Source organism: Bacillus rossius, chromosome 7, assembly GCF_032445375.1.
Source record: "Bacillus rossius redtenbacheri isolate Brsri chromosome 7, Brsri_v3, whole genome shotgun sequence".
Taxonomy (NCBI): Eukaryota; Metazoa; Arthropoda; class Insecta; order Phasmatodea; family Bacillidae; genus Bacillus; species Bacillus rossius.
Genome location: NC_086335.1, coordinates 60622139 through 60639381, shown reverse-complemented (window position 1 = coordinate 60639381; position 17243 = coordinate 60622139). Strand labels below are relative to the sequence as shown.

The following is a 17243-nucleotide window of genomic DNA, read 5'->3' as shown; positions in this document are numbered from 1 at the left end:
GCTTCATCAATCGGACACTCTTCAAAACTCATTTCAATTGAACAAAATCCACGTGTTGTTTACTAACATTACTTAGATGCATCAATACATCGTTTCTTACCTCTTGTTTTCAGTTCTTATTCTTCTTTACCACAATCTTGTTTCTGATTGGCTGTTATTTCTGACGTCATTAGCGACATCGCCGAAGCGACGAAACAGCCTCGTCGCCAAGTGAGCTGTCGCGCATCGCGGGCGATGTAGCTGTGATTGGCTGGTTAGGTATGACGTCACGTCGCGGTATTGTGAAAAGGGCTTAACTAATCCCTCTCCCCCTTCCTTCCAGCGTTTACTCTGGTGGTTTCAGGACCTCAGACCGTTACGTAGCGGGTACAAGAATGATTCAATCCCTTACAATAGCAAACAAAAACAATTCTTACAATACAACACAAAAACAATTCTTACAATACAACACAAAAAATTTAGTTTTATAGATTTTTATTAAAACTCTTTAACTGTAGAGAAAATATAACACATAGCTTTATTTTCTACAATAAACATAAAATCTATTTAGTTTTGAAAGTAATCTTCAATATTTCTCGTTGCACACCTGTAACAATAAAAATAATATGAAATTGCATCCAAAGAGACACACGATTTCAAAACAAAGACTGCAACTAAAAAAAAACACCATTAATCAATTAACATTTTAACAGGAATACAAAGAGGGAAACATTTTATCAGCAGATAAAAATGAATGACATGAAATACAAAATTTTCAAGCAACACCAGTGACAGCCAAGTAAATTAGCTAATGTCTATACACAAACCCTGCCAGAAAGAAAAAGTATTATGGAAAGTATTAATTTAAGTACTCCTTTGGTAACACATTCTACCGAGTCACTAACCTTCAGAACACTTCCAACAAACCGAACTCTCCATTACACCATCTTCCTCCAGTAACTGCTCAAACTGTCTAAGGCCTCCACCGACTCCGAAATAATAAGTCTTTGCAGCAAGGAAGCTACTAGACTGTTATGGCTGTACAAAAAAAATGTATAGGTACATACAACTTATAGGTACAATCTCTACAGTTTTAAACCATTAACATAATGTATGCAGGTCCCACTTCAAAGTTCTCAAGCCTAGGTTGCCAGTTTGATCAGAGTGACTGGCCCCCTGTTAGATTTCGGTCCATGGTACCTGGTTGTCTTAAGCCCTGGATGTTGGTTTCATCTCAAACCCAATACCATCTACAGACCTGGGCCAGTCTGATCTTGGATCTCAGGTCTGCGAAAGCTATCTAGACTGCACAGAAAGTGTTTTGGGTGTATATTTTTTTTTCACTTTAATGTCTTACCTGAATGATATTTTTGGCAATGACCCTGTTACACCACTAACACTAACAGTCAAAAGTAAACAAGACAAAGAATGTTTCAAATCTTACTTGTCTTGATTTTTATCCTCAATAAATAGTTAATGTTAACCATTAAACCATACACACACTGAATGCTATCACAGAATTGACTCCAGAAGAGAAAACAAAGATTTTTAATAAAGAAATATTCTTAAGCACACTTTGACCCGAACACTCAAGTACTTAAAAGTATTTTAAAGGATACACAGTTCCATTTATTTTCAGCCTTTTCTTGAAAACAGAGTACAACTTGGCATGATTGCTGGGATTGTAGATCGTCTCTGAAGACAAAATGCAATCAAACTTTGACTCTTCTTCTTTGAACTCCTCATCCGTGAGCAGAAGGTAAGACTGCCAGTCGCCGGCAAAGAATCGAAGACGCGTCGCTGCGTTCTCTTTTGCATTCAGAAAGACGTTCTGCGAGGTCACGCTAGCCAGCACTGAAACATTCTGCATTTTGCAGCACATGTACAGAGAACTCAAGTCAAACAGTACAACACTTGCTTTTGGTTCACCAAGGAGGTAGTGTGTGGGGTCAGGACCCATCCCTTCCAAGAGCTAAGACAATCACGAAATTATAGCAACTTAGCTATATATGGTTATGGAGAGATTATTTTAGAAGGATTATTGAAATCCTGAGTGGGCTACAATAATGTACCTATTTTTTTCCCCATTACAACACACAGAAAGCCAGTCATACACAGCAGCGACAATAGCTGTTTTACATTTCACATCTCCACATTAAATATCAAATACTTTCTGACTAAGCAAAAAAAAAAATTTTTTTTGTATTTTTTACAATTCTTTTATAATTTATGGAATCTTGTAGCTACATCAGGCTGAAATTCTTTAAAACTGCCTAATATACTGATAGTTAAAAATTCATATATAATTCCTTTTTTCCTTTTTTTCACATCATTTACACAATTACACTATGTTTAACAGGAAATAAACACTCACAAAAACAAACATGTCTATTTACAATGTCGAGTGAAGTATGCACATACTGGAAATATTTTCAGAGGGACCAGAAACACGTTACATTTTTTTTTTACTCTGTAAGTACTTAACATAGTTGAACTACAGCATATATCAGTCATAAAATATGCAGTATTTTTATTTTGTTTTAAAGCAATTTTAGATAGTAACTTAACTACTTCAGCTATCATATACATGATGACATATTAAATATAGTGTAACTAATCATAAACTCACAAATTTTGTACACCAATGATCCAGGAATAAAATCAAGCTCAGAACGAAGGTAAGAATCTACATTAGCATCGGAATGGACGGCATGTCTATATTTTGACAACTCTCCCAAAACCCACTCAGGTTCGATTCTCGGCAGGGTTCCAACCTGGCTTTTTGGCGTCCACAAGACAACCCCAATTACAATCCACTACTAGGGACAAGATTATATGGTGAACTGCGATAAAACTAAAACAACACCGAAAAGCAAACACCACATTACACCGAAATACAAATTAATACACCTCATAGCACCAAAATCCGAGTTGTATCATGTAATTCAAATCATAAAAAAAAGTAATCTTTTAATGTTTGAATTCCAAGGAATATCGTTACTTCCGGACAAAGGTTGAACCAAATTGCAACGAGTCAAAAAAATATTAATTTCATCTATTTTATTGTGCATCGTTTATTGAATCACTTTTGAACCACAAATGCTCACTTATTTATTTTTATTGTTCACAATGTAGGGAAAGTGGGGCACTTTCAGCATGTTTGAATAAAAACTTTTTTTTTTAAATTATTAATGTGAGTTGACAAATATAATATAATAATTTTTATCAATGTCATTATATTGCACAGTAATGTAACAATTCTGTCAGTTCTAAACTTACCTAAAGCTATGAATTCAGGCATTTGAAATCATCACTACACATTGCCATATCTGCCCCACCAGTGGGGTAGTTTCATTATTAGCATGGGGTAGATTTGGCACCTAATTTATTTGAGTATGTGTTTACATTAGCAATGTTAAAAAAAAGATACAAAATGAAACATCCATCAGATGTGTTTCCTTTCAATTTAGAGAACAACCAATGGCAGAAATGCAAAAGGAAAATGGAAAATGTCAGATGTGCGTGCAGTTCCTTTTGAAATTGGCTTTGGTAGTTTAGTTACAATGTCACAAATACCCACTTCACTTTCATCTTGAACTGCAGGCCAATGGAAGTAGCTGGACGAGCCCTTTCGGCGCAGAAATATAACAGTGAACTCTGAGGAACCAATTTTCATCACTTGGCCAACATAATGAATACACTTTTTTTGGTTGCGAATTTCACTAGAAGAAAATCACCAATGTCAACTCCATCACTTTCACTCCAAGATGGCAAAGGCAGTTCTTCATCACTTGCATCTTCACTGGAATCTGAATCAGATGTTGAATGAGTTATTTCTTTTTTTGCCACTTTGGTTTTAGGAAAAAGTTTTTTTCAACTAACAGGACACTTCTTTTTTTCATTGTTGTTGTTTCTTCTTTTCTCCAATTCCTCCATTCTGTTTTTTTCTGGTGTGTCAGTGTATACTCTTGACTTTCCAGCGTTTCGTCGCTTGTTTGTCTTCATTGACTGTGGAGTCTTAGGGTAAGTACGCACATGTTCAGGGCTAACAACATTGTGGTGTTTTGTTAGGAGTCCTGTCGTAGGCTGGTTCAACGAAGTTGATGGCTGGGATTGAACACTATTAGAGCAACTGGTGCTAGCCAATGAAGTTGATGGATTGAATAGAGCATTATCAGAACAACCACTTGAGCTAACTGAGCTTGGCATGCAATCTCTTTCTGTAAATATTTGTGTATTAACAGGCCACAACCCTGTTTTCTCAAATTAATTTGCATTATTTGAAGGAGTGAACGCAGCTAAGACTGCTGTCTTTGTTAGCTGAGCTACATCTGAAATTGTTATCTTTCTCCCTGGGCTTGAAAGAATGTGATCATGAAATGCCTGTGAACAACTTGTTTTGAAAGGGGAATACACACCAACATCCAGTGGCTGGAGGCGGTGTGTGGTATGTGGTGGGAATGATAGAAGAACAATGCCATTTTCTCGACAATAGTTGATTGCCCCCAAAATCACATGAGAATCATGGTTGTCCAATAAAAGTAGAAGTTTGTTTTCCTTTGATGGTTTGACATGTTTGGCAATATGTTTCAAAACTTGTGGAAACAAGTCACTAGTCATCCAACCACTTTTACTACCAAGGGCAAGACTTTCAGAAATCCCACCAACTAAATAATCTTCCGGATGTCTTAAACTTGGGTATACATAGACTGGTGGCAAGAACCCACCAGATGGATTCACAATTCCTACGAAGGTTACCAGTTCCCCCCTTTCAGAAGATGCAGCAATCCCAATTTGCTTTTTACCCTTCTCAGCAACAATTTTTGTAGGTTTAAAACTGTTGTAACCCCACATTCATCTAAATTGTATATTCGACTAGGAGGGAAGTTGTGTTTCTGCAAAACATCTACATAATTGTGAAAGAAACTATCTACTGCTTCCTTGTTGAATTACGATGCTCGGGACAGGCTGGTGCTCTCGGGTTTTCTCAACGATAAATTCTTTTGTCGTGATAAAAATCCTCTAATCCAATCTAAACCTGCCATTTGGTCTGATATCCAGTTCTTGGGCATCTTCTTATTCAGCTTAGAACCATATTCGAAGGCAAGCTGCCGAACATGCTTGTAGCTAAGACCATAGTTCAGACCAGCACAATTTTTTACATAGGTTGCGAGTAGTTCTTCCTCCTTAGTTGTGAAAATTTGTCTTGCAGCATATTTGCTACTAAATTCTTCAACACTCTCTTCACTCTCTTGTCCCGAGTCTTCGTTACTGTATTTTCGCAAATAATACTCTTTAGACATTTTCCCAAGAATTTTCTTGATTCGACTTTGAAGTGTTTGACGTCTGAGCTGGTACACTTCTGCTGCTTCTAGTGTTGTTGAAGACATCGATTAAGGCTCTTTTGATGCTGTCCTCACTTATTCCTGCCCTGTGGGTCTTCTTGGTGTAAGTTCTTGTCATCTAAAACAAATGATTTTCATCGCCATGTAAATTATCCATTACGAATATGGTCACTGGAGTGCAGCCAGCATGCTGAAAGAACCCCATGGGGTACAATCGGCATGCCGAAAGTACCCCATCAATACATGCTGAATGTGCCCCATCCTACAAAAGCCAATTTAATAATTCATCAGCCCTAACCTCTTCTGTTTAACACGATCACAAAGTTTTTTTGTATTACACAAAGGTTTCAAATGACTGCTTAAAAAATACTTATCTACATTGTTTAAAAAACTGCCAGGAAATATTAATTTACAACAACAATGATTTTATTACCTTTTACCATCAATGTGAATCAAACAAAAAAAAAACCATAAACATGTTTATTCCTCAACACAACTAGCCTGCATTTGTTTGTCAGAAGTGTTGCCAAATGTACAAAAGGTTGTACCAACTTTAAACATTAAAATAAAATGAATAACAATATATGCTGAAAGTGCCCCACTCTCCCCTATCTGTGTTAAAGCAATTTATTACAATTAATTTTATTGTAAAATTTCAGTATGTATATTTTACTGCTATTTTGGTGTAGCAAGTACTAAAAAACCGCCTTTATAAAAATAAAAATGATAACATTGAAATCCTCTATTTTAAAAATATAATTGGATTAAAAATAAAACCATAAAAGCTTGTCTCTATCCATTAACACTAAAATCTCTTTTTAACATGCAGTGAAAAGTCTTGTAATCACGCAGCATATGGTCAACACGTCCTGTAAACTTGCCATCAGAATTTTTTGAGTAAATACCAGCTGTTGAACTTAGGTTGCATTACTGCATCGCTGGGATTTTTAGTTCACTCTGAGTTTAACTTTAGAATTTTAGAAGAAGACTAATGATCATCTGTATTTTTTCCTTCAATAGAGCAGCTTATTAAACCTGGTTTTAAAGTATTGTTGTACTGTAAATTAGTACTTCTTTGGTACAGCTACGAGGGTCATTCAAATATAAACTGGAATTTTGTTCATTTGACTCAAGTAGTGACGTGAGGGGGAATCGGTGGCAGGAGAATGGAGAGGGGATAGGCATGCACATAACCCTCACTCACACTCATGTCCCGTCACATCAGTATCGTTATAACAGCACCAGCGTCAGTTGCGTGATGCGTTATTATTTGATTTTTTTGCCAACAAAGGTGTGAATTCAAGTGAAATGGTGAAGAGACTCCAAGCACAGTTTGGTGATGCAACTCTGGGCAAAACCCAAGTGCTAGATTGGGCCCAGAAGTTTCTAAATTGTGCGACGAAGTGGAATGTCACAGCCATAAACGGCGTCCAGCAATCTCTTGAACACCCACCACACAATCCAAACTTGCCACTATGCGACTACCACATATTTGGTCCACTGAAGGACGCATAGGAGGGGAAAGATTTTAAGAAGACGCTGCAGTCAAACAGTACATGTGCAATTGGCTACTGCAATCGTCTTTTTTTTTTCACAAAGGGATCAAAATGCTTCACATCCAATGGAGAAACTGTATTTCTGTTGAAGTAATCTATGTAGGAAAATGAGGCATACCATTTGTATTTTCGTAAATCACCAATAAATCTGTACAAAAATTTCCAGTTTACATTTGAATGACTCTTCGTACATTGACGTACCACAATCCAGCACAGCTTGATTAAAGACCTCCGGGGTGCTGTCATAACTTAGAAACACACAACTTAGAAACACATAACTTAGAATTTTCTAAGTTATGACAGTTATAAGTTATGACTTTCTACAGTACGATTTTTCTAAGTTGCGTGGTTCTGCGTTGTGTGTTTCTAAGTTATGACAGTTCTAAGTTATGTGTTTCTAAGCTGTGATAGTTCTAAGTTGTGACTTTCTACGTTATGACGTTTCTAAGTTGCGTGGTTCTGCATTGTGTGTTTCTAAGTTACGTGTTTCTAAGTTATGACAGTTCTGCATTGTGTGTTTCTAAGTTGTGATAGTTCTAAGTTATGACGTTTCTAAGTTGTGTGGTTCTGCATTGTGTGTTTCTAAGTTATGATCTTTCTAAGTTGTGTTTTTCTAAGTTACATGGATTTTTCCAAGTTTTCTAAGTTGTGACTTTCTAAGTAATGTGTGGTTCCCAAGACCTCCCACTGCAGGGACAATGTTCCGACAGCGTGGAGCAGCACTCCAGCTCGTCACGCACGTAGTCCTGGAAGTGCACTTCGGAAGCTCCTTGCGACGCAGCCAGCAGCCCCAGCAGCCCCGCCCCACAGCCCAGGTCCAGCACTTTCCTCCCGCTCAGGCTGGCGTCTGGTTGGCTCGCGAGGAAGTTGGCGAGGTCGTGCGTGCATTCCCAGATCTTCAGCCCACCTGTCGCAGCAATGCGGAAAGTAAGGCGGCGAACTTCGCAGGCTTTCCGCCGTCACCTGAATGTGCTTGTGTTTAGGCTTAAACAGCACTGAAGTTGATACAAGCACTGGCATCTGAGAAGGTGTCGGGAGATAGCAGAGGGGGAGTTCAGGGAGTGGGGTGGCAAGAGGCAGCCAGCCGTCCCCCTTCTAACAGGAAGAAAAAACACAAAAAACAAATTTTTTTTTAAATTTTGGTAACAGGTTGGTTCTTAGTATTCAAACACTTTAAAAGAAATTAATTAGGAAATAGAGTCACTGCATCATCTGTAAGAAGTCATAAGAACCACAACCTTACCATTACGAAGTGACATTCCAAACACTGCTTACCCTACGAGATTAAAACAAAAGTATAAAAACTCCTTTAACACATTTTTTTTAAAACATTTTACGCAACTGTCAAGTTTTATAGTATCCAAGTATAGTAAAATGTAACAATATTTAAGGGCAATCAAAAAAATACTAACTAAGAACAACTCAAGGAGATTAATGGAATAAAACCCACAAGTGTATAACCTAAAAAAAATACTTGTGTTAGCACTCAAAAAATTTTTCTTCGATAATACAAACAATGAACGCACGTTCATGTAAATAACACAGAGAGAATACCTTCATATTTGGCCGGCAACAAGTCAGAACGTAGAGTTTCAGCTTCGGCGATGAGTTCCTGGCCTGGCAACTCTGCCAGACTGGCAACAGCATCATCAGTAGCAACGTACGTCAGCTGGAGCTGTCCGTACGACACAAGGTTCACTTTCTTCACGGGCTTCCCGCCGGCAGCTATGGCACGCTCGGTCAGGTGTACTTCCTCTGCTGCAAGCCACTCCAAGTCTTGGGCACAGGCACCAGGACTTCCCACGGCTGGAAAATCACACGATGCTGCCACGCTGTTTCAAATAATACTGCAACGTACGACATGACGAGACAGGCTGTAGGTACCTCATCTTCACTCATTTATTTTCTTTCTCCCACTGACAAGCACTGAGATCATGTCCGAATTTGCCTGAAGTACATACTTAATACATACTTGTACCCGGAAGTGACGTAACAAGGGCTGTCAAAACTTAAAGTAATCAAGTAAATGTACGTTCTTCTTGCGTACTTCGAGTTAGATAAACTCTGCCAACTTTTTTGATATAACATTTAAGTCAATTAAATACGTGTAAAATCATGGTCAGTTTAAATTATTTGACTGGTATTAATAACTTGAATAAAAGAATGTGAACGAGTCTTTCAGTACTCGCCAGTGATGTGTAAACATTTAACCTCGGTAACGAGCAAATTAATGTGTTCTCATGTTGCAAACACACTTATAATTCGATACTCAGACACAATAATTCACTAATAATTCTTTAAAATAATGCTGAGCATGATAAATACACAGAAATTGTGTTTTCTATTCCACCGCTAGAACTTGCTGCAGGAGCAGCTAGTAGACAATTCAAACATTTGATTTGCGAACCAAAATTATAAACTATATAATGAAACTGCTACAATGAAAGCGAAAGACTTGAAAAAATACTGAACCCCGACTATGGACCTGGTTTTCAACAAGTAATTTTATTAAAATACTGCCCATTTTGATAACATTCATTAAACAGTTAATACTATAAAGTTTCCCTTTATAATTATGATTTTTGTTTTGCGCCATCCGCCACAGATGGCAGCACCATGTTTACACATTTCCGTTCCTATGAAACAAAGGTAGAATCATAAGGTAAATTGCTGTCAATTTGTGCAACACTAATAGAGTTAAAAATTAGACATTTCATTTAAACATTGATTTTCTAATAAAATTATTTGTTGAAATATAAAATATAAACAACCCATTCAGCCGGCTAACCTTTGGAAGAGCCAACCGTTAAAACCACCCAGATTTATCAAGTACGCCACAAGGACACGTGAAGAATGCAAGGTTGTTTGTACAAAACTGCATACTTGTATTTGAACATGGCCTAAGCAGTGTAGTACCAGCACTGTACTCACCAAACAGGTTTATTACTAATCAGTGTTGCTATTTTTGTGACAAAAAGTACAACTTCTATGTTCATCTTTATGGAAGCAACACTGAAGAGCATAAACCAATACATGTAACAAAATCTAAAATTTTATCCTTTTCATTCAAAAATAAACTTAACTCCATATACCCTATGATAAATGATAAACCAAAGTACTAACAGAAATTGTTAAATGTATGAGTTTATTCTTTTTCCTCCTTTCAATTTAAAATTTTCACTGAAAACATTATTTTAATTGATTATTTTGGTTAAGGGCACATGCTTACTATCAGGAGACAGCCATAACCGCTAAGCTGAACATAGCCTACCTTCGTTTTCGTTCTCTTCATCAAACCCAAATTTAAACATATTAAACTACAACTCTAAGAAATCCTTTAGTATATAATTCAAAGCCGGCTCATGCCACACCAAAATACGGTGACAGTTATAAGCATTTATTTTTGTTTACATCCACATTGTTTTTCGTGGTTCAATTTTAATTTAAAAAAAAATTGTCGTACAAGTTGGCCAACATTACATACCTACTTAATATTTTTTTTTTTTTTCAATCTTGCATACGCTGATGACTTCGGATATTTTCTAGCCCATTCATTCCCACTGCTGCCATATGGCAACAGTAACTTTCGTACCATAGATAAAATATTTAAAAAAATATATTTGTTTTTTTTTTCTTTGGGCAGACATCTGGCTACGTGATGGAATCAACTATCTACGTATTGGCAGCACTGTTGTGTGATGATAAATTGAATTGCTTATTTGGCGGCTGCTGCATTGTTATTGTTTTGAAAAAACAGTGTTCGGGGAAAATTTATTTTTTATAAGTTATTTTGCTAATTGACACTTGTTATCTCGTCAAGTTGATTCTTTATATGCAGGAGCACTATTATAAACTTGGTCTGTAGAGTAAATATTATGATTTTCGTAAAAATTATTTGTGGAAAACCTATGTTGCCAAATGGCAACAACGGACAGAAGAGTGAGAGTTCTATAATTTATTTGCAATGGGTACGTTCGCTGATGATGATTTGTTATTACAATTAAGTGTGCCTGATTTTACAAACTCTGATGTTGATTGCGACAGCGAGTCTGACGAGGAAAGTTCAGTTCCGATTGGGCGGTCTCCCCGAAAGGAACCAGATGCATTTGAACACATGGTGTTCTTTGAAGATGTTGAAGAGGTCGAAGTACTTTCAAGTGAAATAAGACCGTGCACAGCAGTGGTAAATATGTATTGTACGGATTAGCGCCAAAAAAAATCTTACAAATATGAAATAACTTTCATTATATGCTATCTTACGTCCTCTTTTCAGAACCGCCTGCGGAGATAAAAAATTCCAAATACTTTTGGAGATATGGCCGTTCTTATTTTGCTATACCAGACGTGTGTATTAATTTGACCGTCGCCATTTTATATTTTGCCGTGTGCGCGTGAATGTCTAAATAACAGAAATTTTCCATTATGTAAGGTTAGTTACATTATAAATACTTCAAAATAAACCAAAATTAAAAATTATATCAATTTATTTTACATGTTGTATAGTTTTAAGTATTTATAATGTAACTGACCTGACCTAACAAAATGGGACAAAGGTAGATTAGGTCAGGTCAGCTACATTATAAATACTTTGAAACTGAACAGACATTAAAAATAATAAAATTAATTTTATTGGTTGTTTAGTTTTAAAGTATTTATAATGTAGCTGACCTGACCTAACAAACCGGGAAAAAGGATGAACAGAATAAACTCACGTAAGTTTCTTTTTACATGATGTATTCGTTCACGTGAGAGTCCTAAGATCCACATAAAGTTCTGCCATTCCCGATTACACCCGAATATTCACCTTCGGCCAACCTCGGGATTTATTTATTTTTGCGCAGGAAAAATGAATTGAAATATTAAAAGTGGTCGGATAAGTTAGCTACATTAAAACACTTTAAAACCATTTGGATGGTTAGTTAGGTTAGTATAGCTACATTAAAATAAACACAGAAATATTAATAAATAAACCCGAGGTTGGCCGAAGGTGAATTGTTCGGGTGTAATCGGGAATGGCAGAACTTTATGTGCATCTTAGGTTTCTCCGTTTGGGAACATCGCAAAAAAAAAAAAAAAAAAAAAATGATACTTGTAAACAAGCAACCGTTATCGCCGCACGAGTTCACAGGATGAAAATTAAAAAATTCGATATCTCCAAAAGTATTTGGAATTTCTTATCTCAGCCGGGTTTAATGAAAAGAGGAAGTTTAAGAGCACAGAATAAAGGTATTTTCGGAATTTTTTATCTCCGCAGGCGGTTCTGAAGAGAGGACGTAAGATAGCATATAATGAAAGTTATTTCATATTTGTACGATTTTTTTTGGCGCTAATCCGTACAATACATATTTACCCAGGATCTTCAGGTACCAAGACACAGACATTGTCTGCACAAACTGTTGAAAATACTGCAAGTCAGCAGAAACCATCAAAGAAAGCGAAAGCACTTGTGGACTGGCGTTTTCCAGAGGAACTGTTGTGCGATGAGAAAAAGTGGCTCGATTCCATTCCAGACCCTCCGCCAGAAATACAGTCACTGCTACAGTATTTCAATAAGTTTTATAGTGATGATATTGTTGATAATATTACCTATCAGAGTAATAAATACACCTTTGAAAAGGATCACGTCACACCAAATTTCAGCTCATGCGAAATAAAACAATATTTAGGTATATTATTACACGTGGTATTTATTGGTATGCCCCAATACCGAATGTTTTGGCAGAGCGAGAGTCGATATCCTCCAGTAGCTGACATGGTAAATATGTAGTTGAGCGGTATTTGCGGAAAAAAATGTTAAAAACCTGAAAATACTTTTATTGTATGCTCTTCAACTTCCTCTTTTCATTAAAAGCGGCGGAGATAAGAAATTCCAAATACTTTAGGAGATATCGCCGTTCTTATTTTGCTATACAAGACCTGTGTAATCATTCGACCAGACCCATTTTTTTTTATTGCCATGTGTTGCTGAATGCCTAATTAATGAAAATGGTTGATTAGGTCAGGTCAGTTACATTATAAATACTTTGAAACTAAGCGTACATTAAAAATAATATGAATTAATTTCAATGGTTCTTTAGTTTTAAAGTATTTATAATGTAACTGACCTGACCTAACAAACTGGGACAAAGGATGAACAGTAACAACTCACGTAAAATTTTTTTTGTTACTTATTACTTTCGCAACAATATTGAAATAACAAATAAGGCTTTAAAATTAGAAACGTTAAAAACTCACCTAAGTTGGAGGCGGTAATTAATACACCGTTTTAAACAATAAATGAACTAAATAATCACGTATTTGTTCATTTGAATTCTGGCCTATCACAAACAATCATGTGACATCATTATCCAATAAAAAAATAGATATTCGTAAACATGAAACAATGGTGCATGCCACATGAATGCACTGGTATTGTAATAAAATTTAAAAATTCGATATCTCCTTAAGTATTTGGAATTTCTTACCTCCGCCACATTTAATGAAAAGAGGAAGTTGAAGAGCATATAATAAAGGTATTTTCGGATTTTTAACATTTTTTTTTTTTTTGCAAATACCGCTCAACTACATATTTACCGACATGATGAGCTGCAATCGGTTTGAGTCCATCCGAAGGTACATACACTTTGCGGACAATGATGAGCTTGACGTGAAAGACACCAAGAGGGATCGATTGTTCAAAGTGCGTCCCATACTCTCTCACATGGGAAATGTTTTGCAAAGTCTCCCGCCCGAAGAAATGCAGAGCGTAGATGAGCAAATCATCCCGGTCAAAGGGCGTTCTAGCTTGCGGCAATACTTGAAAAACAAGCCTCATAAGTGGGGCTACAAAGTGTTTACGTGATGTGGTGCCTCAGGTATTATGCACACATTTCGTATTTATGAAGGCGACAGCACGTGTACCGATTTTGGGATTGGGATTTCCGGAAACATTGTGCTTGAACTTGCTTCCACAATCCCCAACAACAAAAATTATAAAAAAATTTTTGATAACTGGTTTAGTTCTGTTCACCTTGCTACACAGTTGAAAGAGAGAGGTATTTGGTGTGTTGGCACAATAAGGGAGAATAGGATCCCAGACTGCCCTTTGAAACCTGACAAAGACCTCAAGAAGAATGGAAGGGGGTCAAACAGTTACGCTATAGATGCCAATAGTGGTGTGGTGGTCGTCAAGTGGATCGATAACAAAGCGATAAATTTTGACTCAACATATTGTGCTGTCGATCCTGTTGGTACTTGTCAGCGGTGGTCAGCAAAAGAAAAGAAGCGAGTACAAGTTTCTCGTCCTGACATCGTAGACAAGTACAACATGTTCATGGGTGGAGTGGATCTGGCAGATATGCTGATCGAAGTGTACCGCATCACATTGAAGTCCAAACGAGGGTACATGAGCATTTTACATTGGACCATCAATGTGTCTGTCGTGAACACGTGGCTCGTACCGCAGGCATCGCAAGCAGCTTAAAATTTCAGGCAAGCATCTCTCACTTCTAGAGTTTCCGGCACAAATTGCTGTTGGGTTGACGTCTGTTTCCGTAGATGTCAAGAGGAAACGCGGGAGGCCATCCTTGGATTCACCATCCCCATCTTCTTCAAAGAAGAAAGTAGTGCACCGGTCAGTGGTGCCTATCAGTGATGTTTGGTACGATGCCATTGGTCACTGGCCAGTGCAAATTAAGAAGGGCCGCTGTAAGCTATGCCCCAAGGGCTATAGCAGAATTACCTGTTCAAAGTGCAATGTTCACTTGTGTTTGATGGAGTCAAATAATTGTTTTGTAAACTTCCACCAAAAAAAGTGAATTCATTGTGTGTTGCATACTTTCTGTAGGCCTATTGTTATAATTGGCATTTTATGTTTGTACTATTTTCTGTAGGGCTAAATGATTGCTTTCTGTTATGGAGAATATGTTTTATACATTATGTTTTGTGATTATTGTGTAAGGCTAGGGCAATTTTTTTTCTTCGCTAAACCAAAACTATTAATTGAAACATTGTCATTTTTTTCTTAGTGTATTATGTAAAGCTGTGTTATGTTGCATGCATTTCCTGTGTGTTTTTTTAAACAGCTGGAGTATGTTTAATGAACTCAACAAGTTATTTTTTTGAGGAGCTCAAAATCAATATTTGAACTGATTTGCTGCCCAATGTTGCCGTTCGGCAACATAATTAAATTTTGTGTTAATTTTTTTTTTTTGTGAATTGTAATTTTGTTTTCTAGTGTTATGTGTAAAGTTATTTTACATGGGTTCTCCCAACTGTTTTGTAGATTCATCTCGTGATATGTTCAGCGTAGGCCTACCGACGTTTTTTTTTTTTTTTTTTTCATTAAATCTGATGATAAGCTTGAAAACCGCATCACGGCCATCACCACAGAGAGATGACCATTGTGTCACTGTGGAGAGAGAAGACTGCAATGGCTTGTCATTACCTTGTGCAGTATTGGCGAGGCAACACAATTCTTCCACACTGAATAATTAAAACCTTCCCAGGAACCAAATCAGGGGCCATTAGCCCCCCAGTCCAGTAGTTTCAACATCCTATCAAACAGATCAGACTGTATTACAGAACATTATTGTATGTACTTGATGTTGAAAACTTTAGCTGTAAGGTAGTAAAAAGTAGAGTTAATTAATTTAGGCCTAATATCTGCCATTCATTTCCAATGTTAAACCATTTTTAATTTAATAACAAAACTCTTTATTACATTGAACAAGACTCCTATTAAATAGGCTAGATACACCGACTACGTAATAGGCAAAAGTAAATAAAATCCCCAAGTAATCTGCTGAAATAATTTTCCAAGGTATCAATCAACAAATCCATTTTGATGGTCTTATTAAAATAATACACCACTTGCAATTTAATTATTTTGCTATGGAAAGAAATATATTCTGAACCTTTTGATTCCATTAGAACCAATATTGACCTATAACTAGTCTGAATGCTTGTCAGCTATCAGGCAGTGGTGGTGATTACAATAAAATATTTACACATAGGAAGTGTTGGGAAGCAGCAGCAGAGGAGGGGGGGACAGAACCACTTTGTTTACTTTCAAATTATTTCCTGTCGTTGGTGGGAATGGTTAGACAAGATGTTATGGTTTTATTTTTAGGCCAATTTTGTTTCAACTGGAGATTTCAGTGGTGGTGGTCTTATATTTTATGAAATCTATTTATTCACAAAGATAGCAAATTACTGAACAAATAGGTAACACGCTTAATGTTTCATAGTGTTTATTTCATCAGAACATTCTCATTTTGACCCATATATGATGTACTTGTACAATATAATAATTTGTAATAAATATGTCTAGGACAGAAATATGTACTCTTACCAATAAAAATAAATCAGCATTTACATATTTGTGTTTAAAAAAAAGTACCAAAGTTGTAATTTCTAATAATATTAAAAAAAATTGAATTTTTTACCTCAATCTCTTTACTACATATATTTTGGTACCACTACATGCTGAAAAATAACTTCATTGAATTTAATATATATTAAATATTAGATTGTGATTTAAATTACATTTTGATTAAAAATACTGATTAGTTTCATGACTTTAGTTGCACTTCATTTCATTGTGAATTATACATAGGTAGCTTGCAATACAGTGTTATATGGTGTACTGACATAGGTACTTTTTAGTGTTTAGATTTTATCGCAATTCACCATATAATCTTATCCCCAGGAGATTAGATTTTTGTAGAAATTTTGGGAAAAATTAATAATGTATTATCTACTCCTTCGAATATTTATTTCCATTCAATACCAATATTTTAAGTTCCTTTACTTTTGCCTTTCATACATAATTATTGTAAAACAAAGTATAGTGTGCAAGATTGTGTCAAAATGCTTTACCAAATAACTAAAATTTCACTATACAGCAAAATTCATCTGAAGTTAAGTGGAAGAACATCATTTCGGAATACCACGAGTTAGCAAAACACATTAAATTTTTTTAACATACTAGTATGTACAACTACTTTAAGTGTAAATAGTTGGAAGTTTTATTGCTATTGTGTTATGTATAGAATTCTTATTTATAGGTTGTCTCTTACCATAGCAAGCTTTAATAATGTTCTCTGCATTACTCATTTACCCATAAATTGCAATTAAAAATAATTGTACAAACAAACTGTAAACCCTACAAACATTCTTGGAAACAAATTTTTTTCTTCTTCATAATTTTGGATCTTAAATAATTTGTCAATGGGATGGCAGATTGTTTATTCCTTTATTCTGGTTATGTCTCAATCATCCAGGGATGATGGATCTTATCATTTCCTTCACCAGGGGCAGACATTGTGATCAGCCCAACAGCAAAAATTATACCATGCATTTTGTTTATCAGTATACTGTATTT

At 36.1% G+C, this 17243-nt stretch overlaps 1 protein-coding gene across 6 annotated transcripts; it reads right to left on the bottom strand.

Moving 5' to 3' along the window:
• Nucleotides 1–457: 457 nt before the first annotated feature.
• On the bottom strand, nt 458–10341 carry LOC134534154 (histidine protein methyltransferase 1 homolog). Of its 6 annotated transcripts, none has more exons than XM_063372283.1 (6): nt 10152–10341; nt 8435–8686; nt 7621–7787; nt 1599–1843; nt 885–1000; nt 458–586 (listed from the first exon to the last, which is right to left on the bottom strand). In XM_063372283.1, the coding sequence occupies exons 1-6, from the start codon at nt 10189–10191 to the stop codon at nt 543–545; spliced, it is 864 nt and encodes a 287-aa protein (XP_063228353.1). In that variant the 5' UTR covers nt 10192–10341; the 3' UTR covers nt 458–542. The 6 variants fall into 6 exon arrangements, with proteins under 6 accessions (XP_063228353.1, XP_063228352.1, XP_063228354.1 ...); XM_063372282.1 differs by having other exon boundaries at nt 8435–8704; nt 10152–10303; XM_063372284.1 differs by lacking the exon at nt 458–586 and having other exon boundaries at nt 907–1017; nt 8435–8704; nt 10152–10303.
• Nucleotides 10342–17243: the final 6902 nt, after the last annotated feature.

Bases quoted from the DNA above. Each gene is read 5' to 3' on its own strand.
- LOC134534154 (XM_063372282.1), bottom strand. From the start codon at position 10,191: ATGTTTAAATTTGGGTTTGATGAAGAGAACGAAAACGAAG. The intron at 8,705-10,151 runs GTAGGCTATGTT...ACAGCGTGGCAG, and splicing joins TGAAGAGAACGAAAACGAAG to CATCGTGTGATTTTCCAGCC. The intron at 1,844-7,620 runs GTGCGTGACGAG...TGCAAAATGCAG, and splicing joins AAGTGCACTTCCAGGACTAC to AATGTTTCAGTGCTGGCTAG.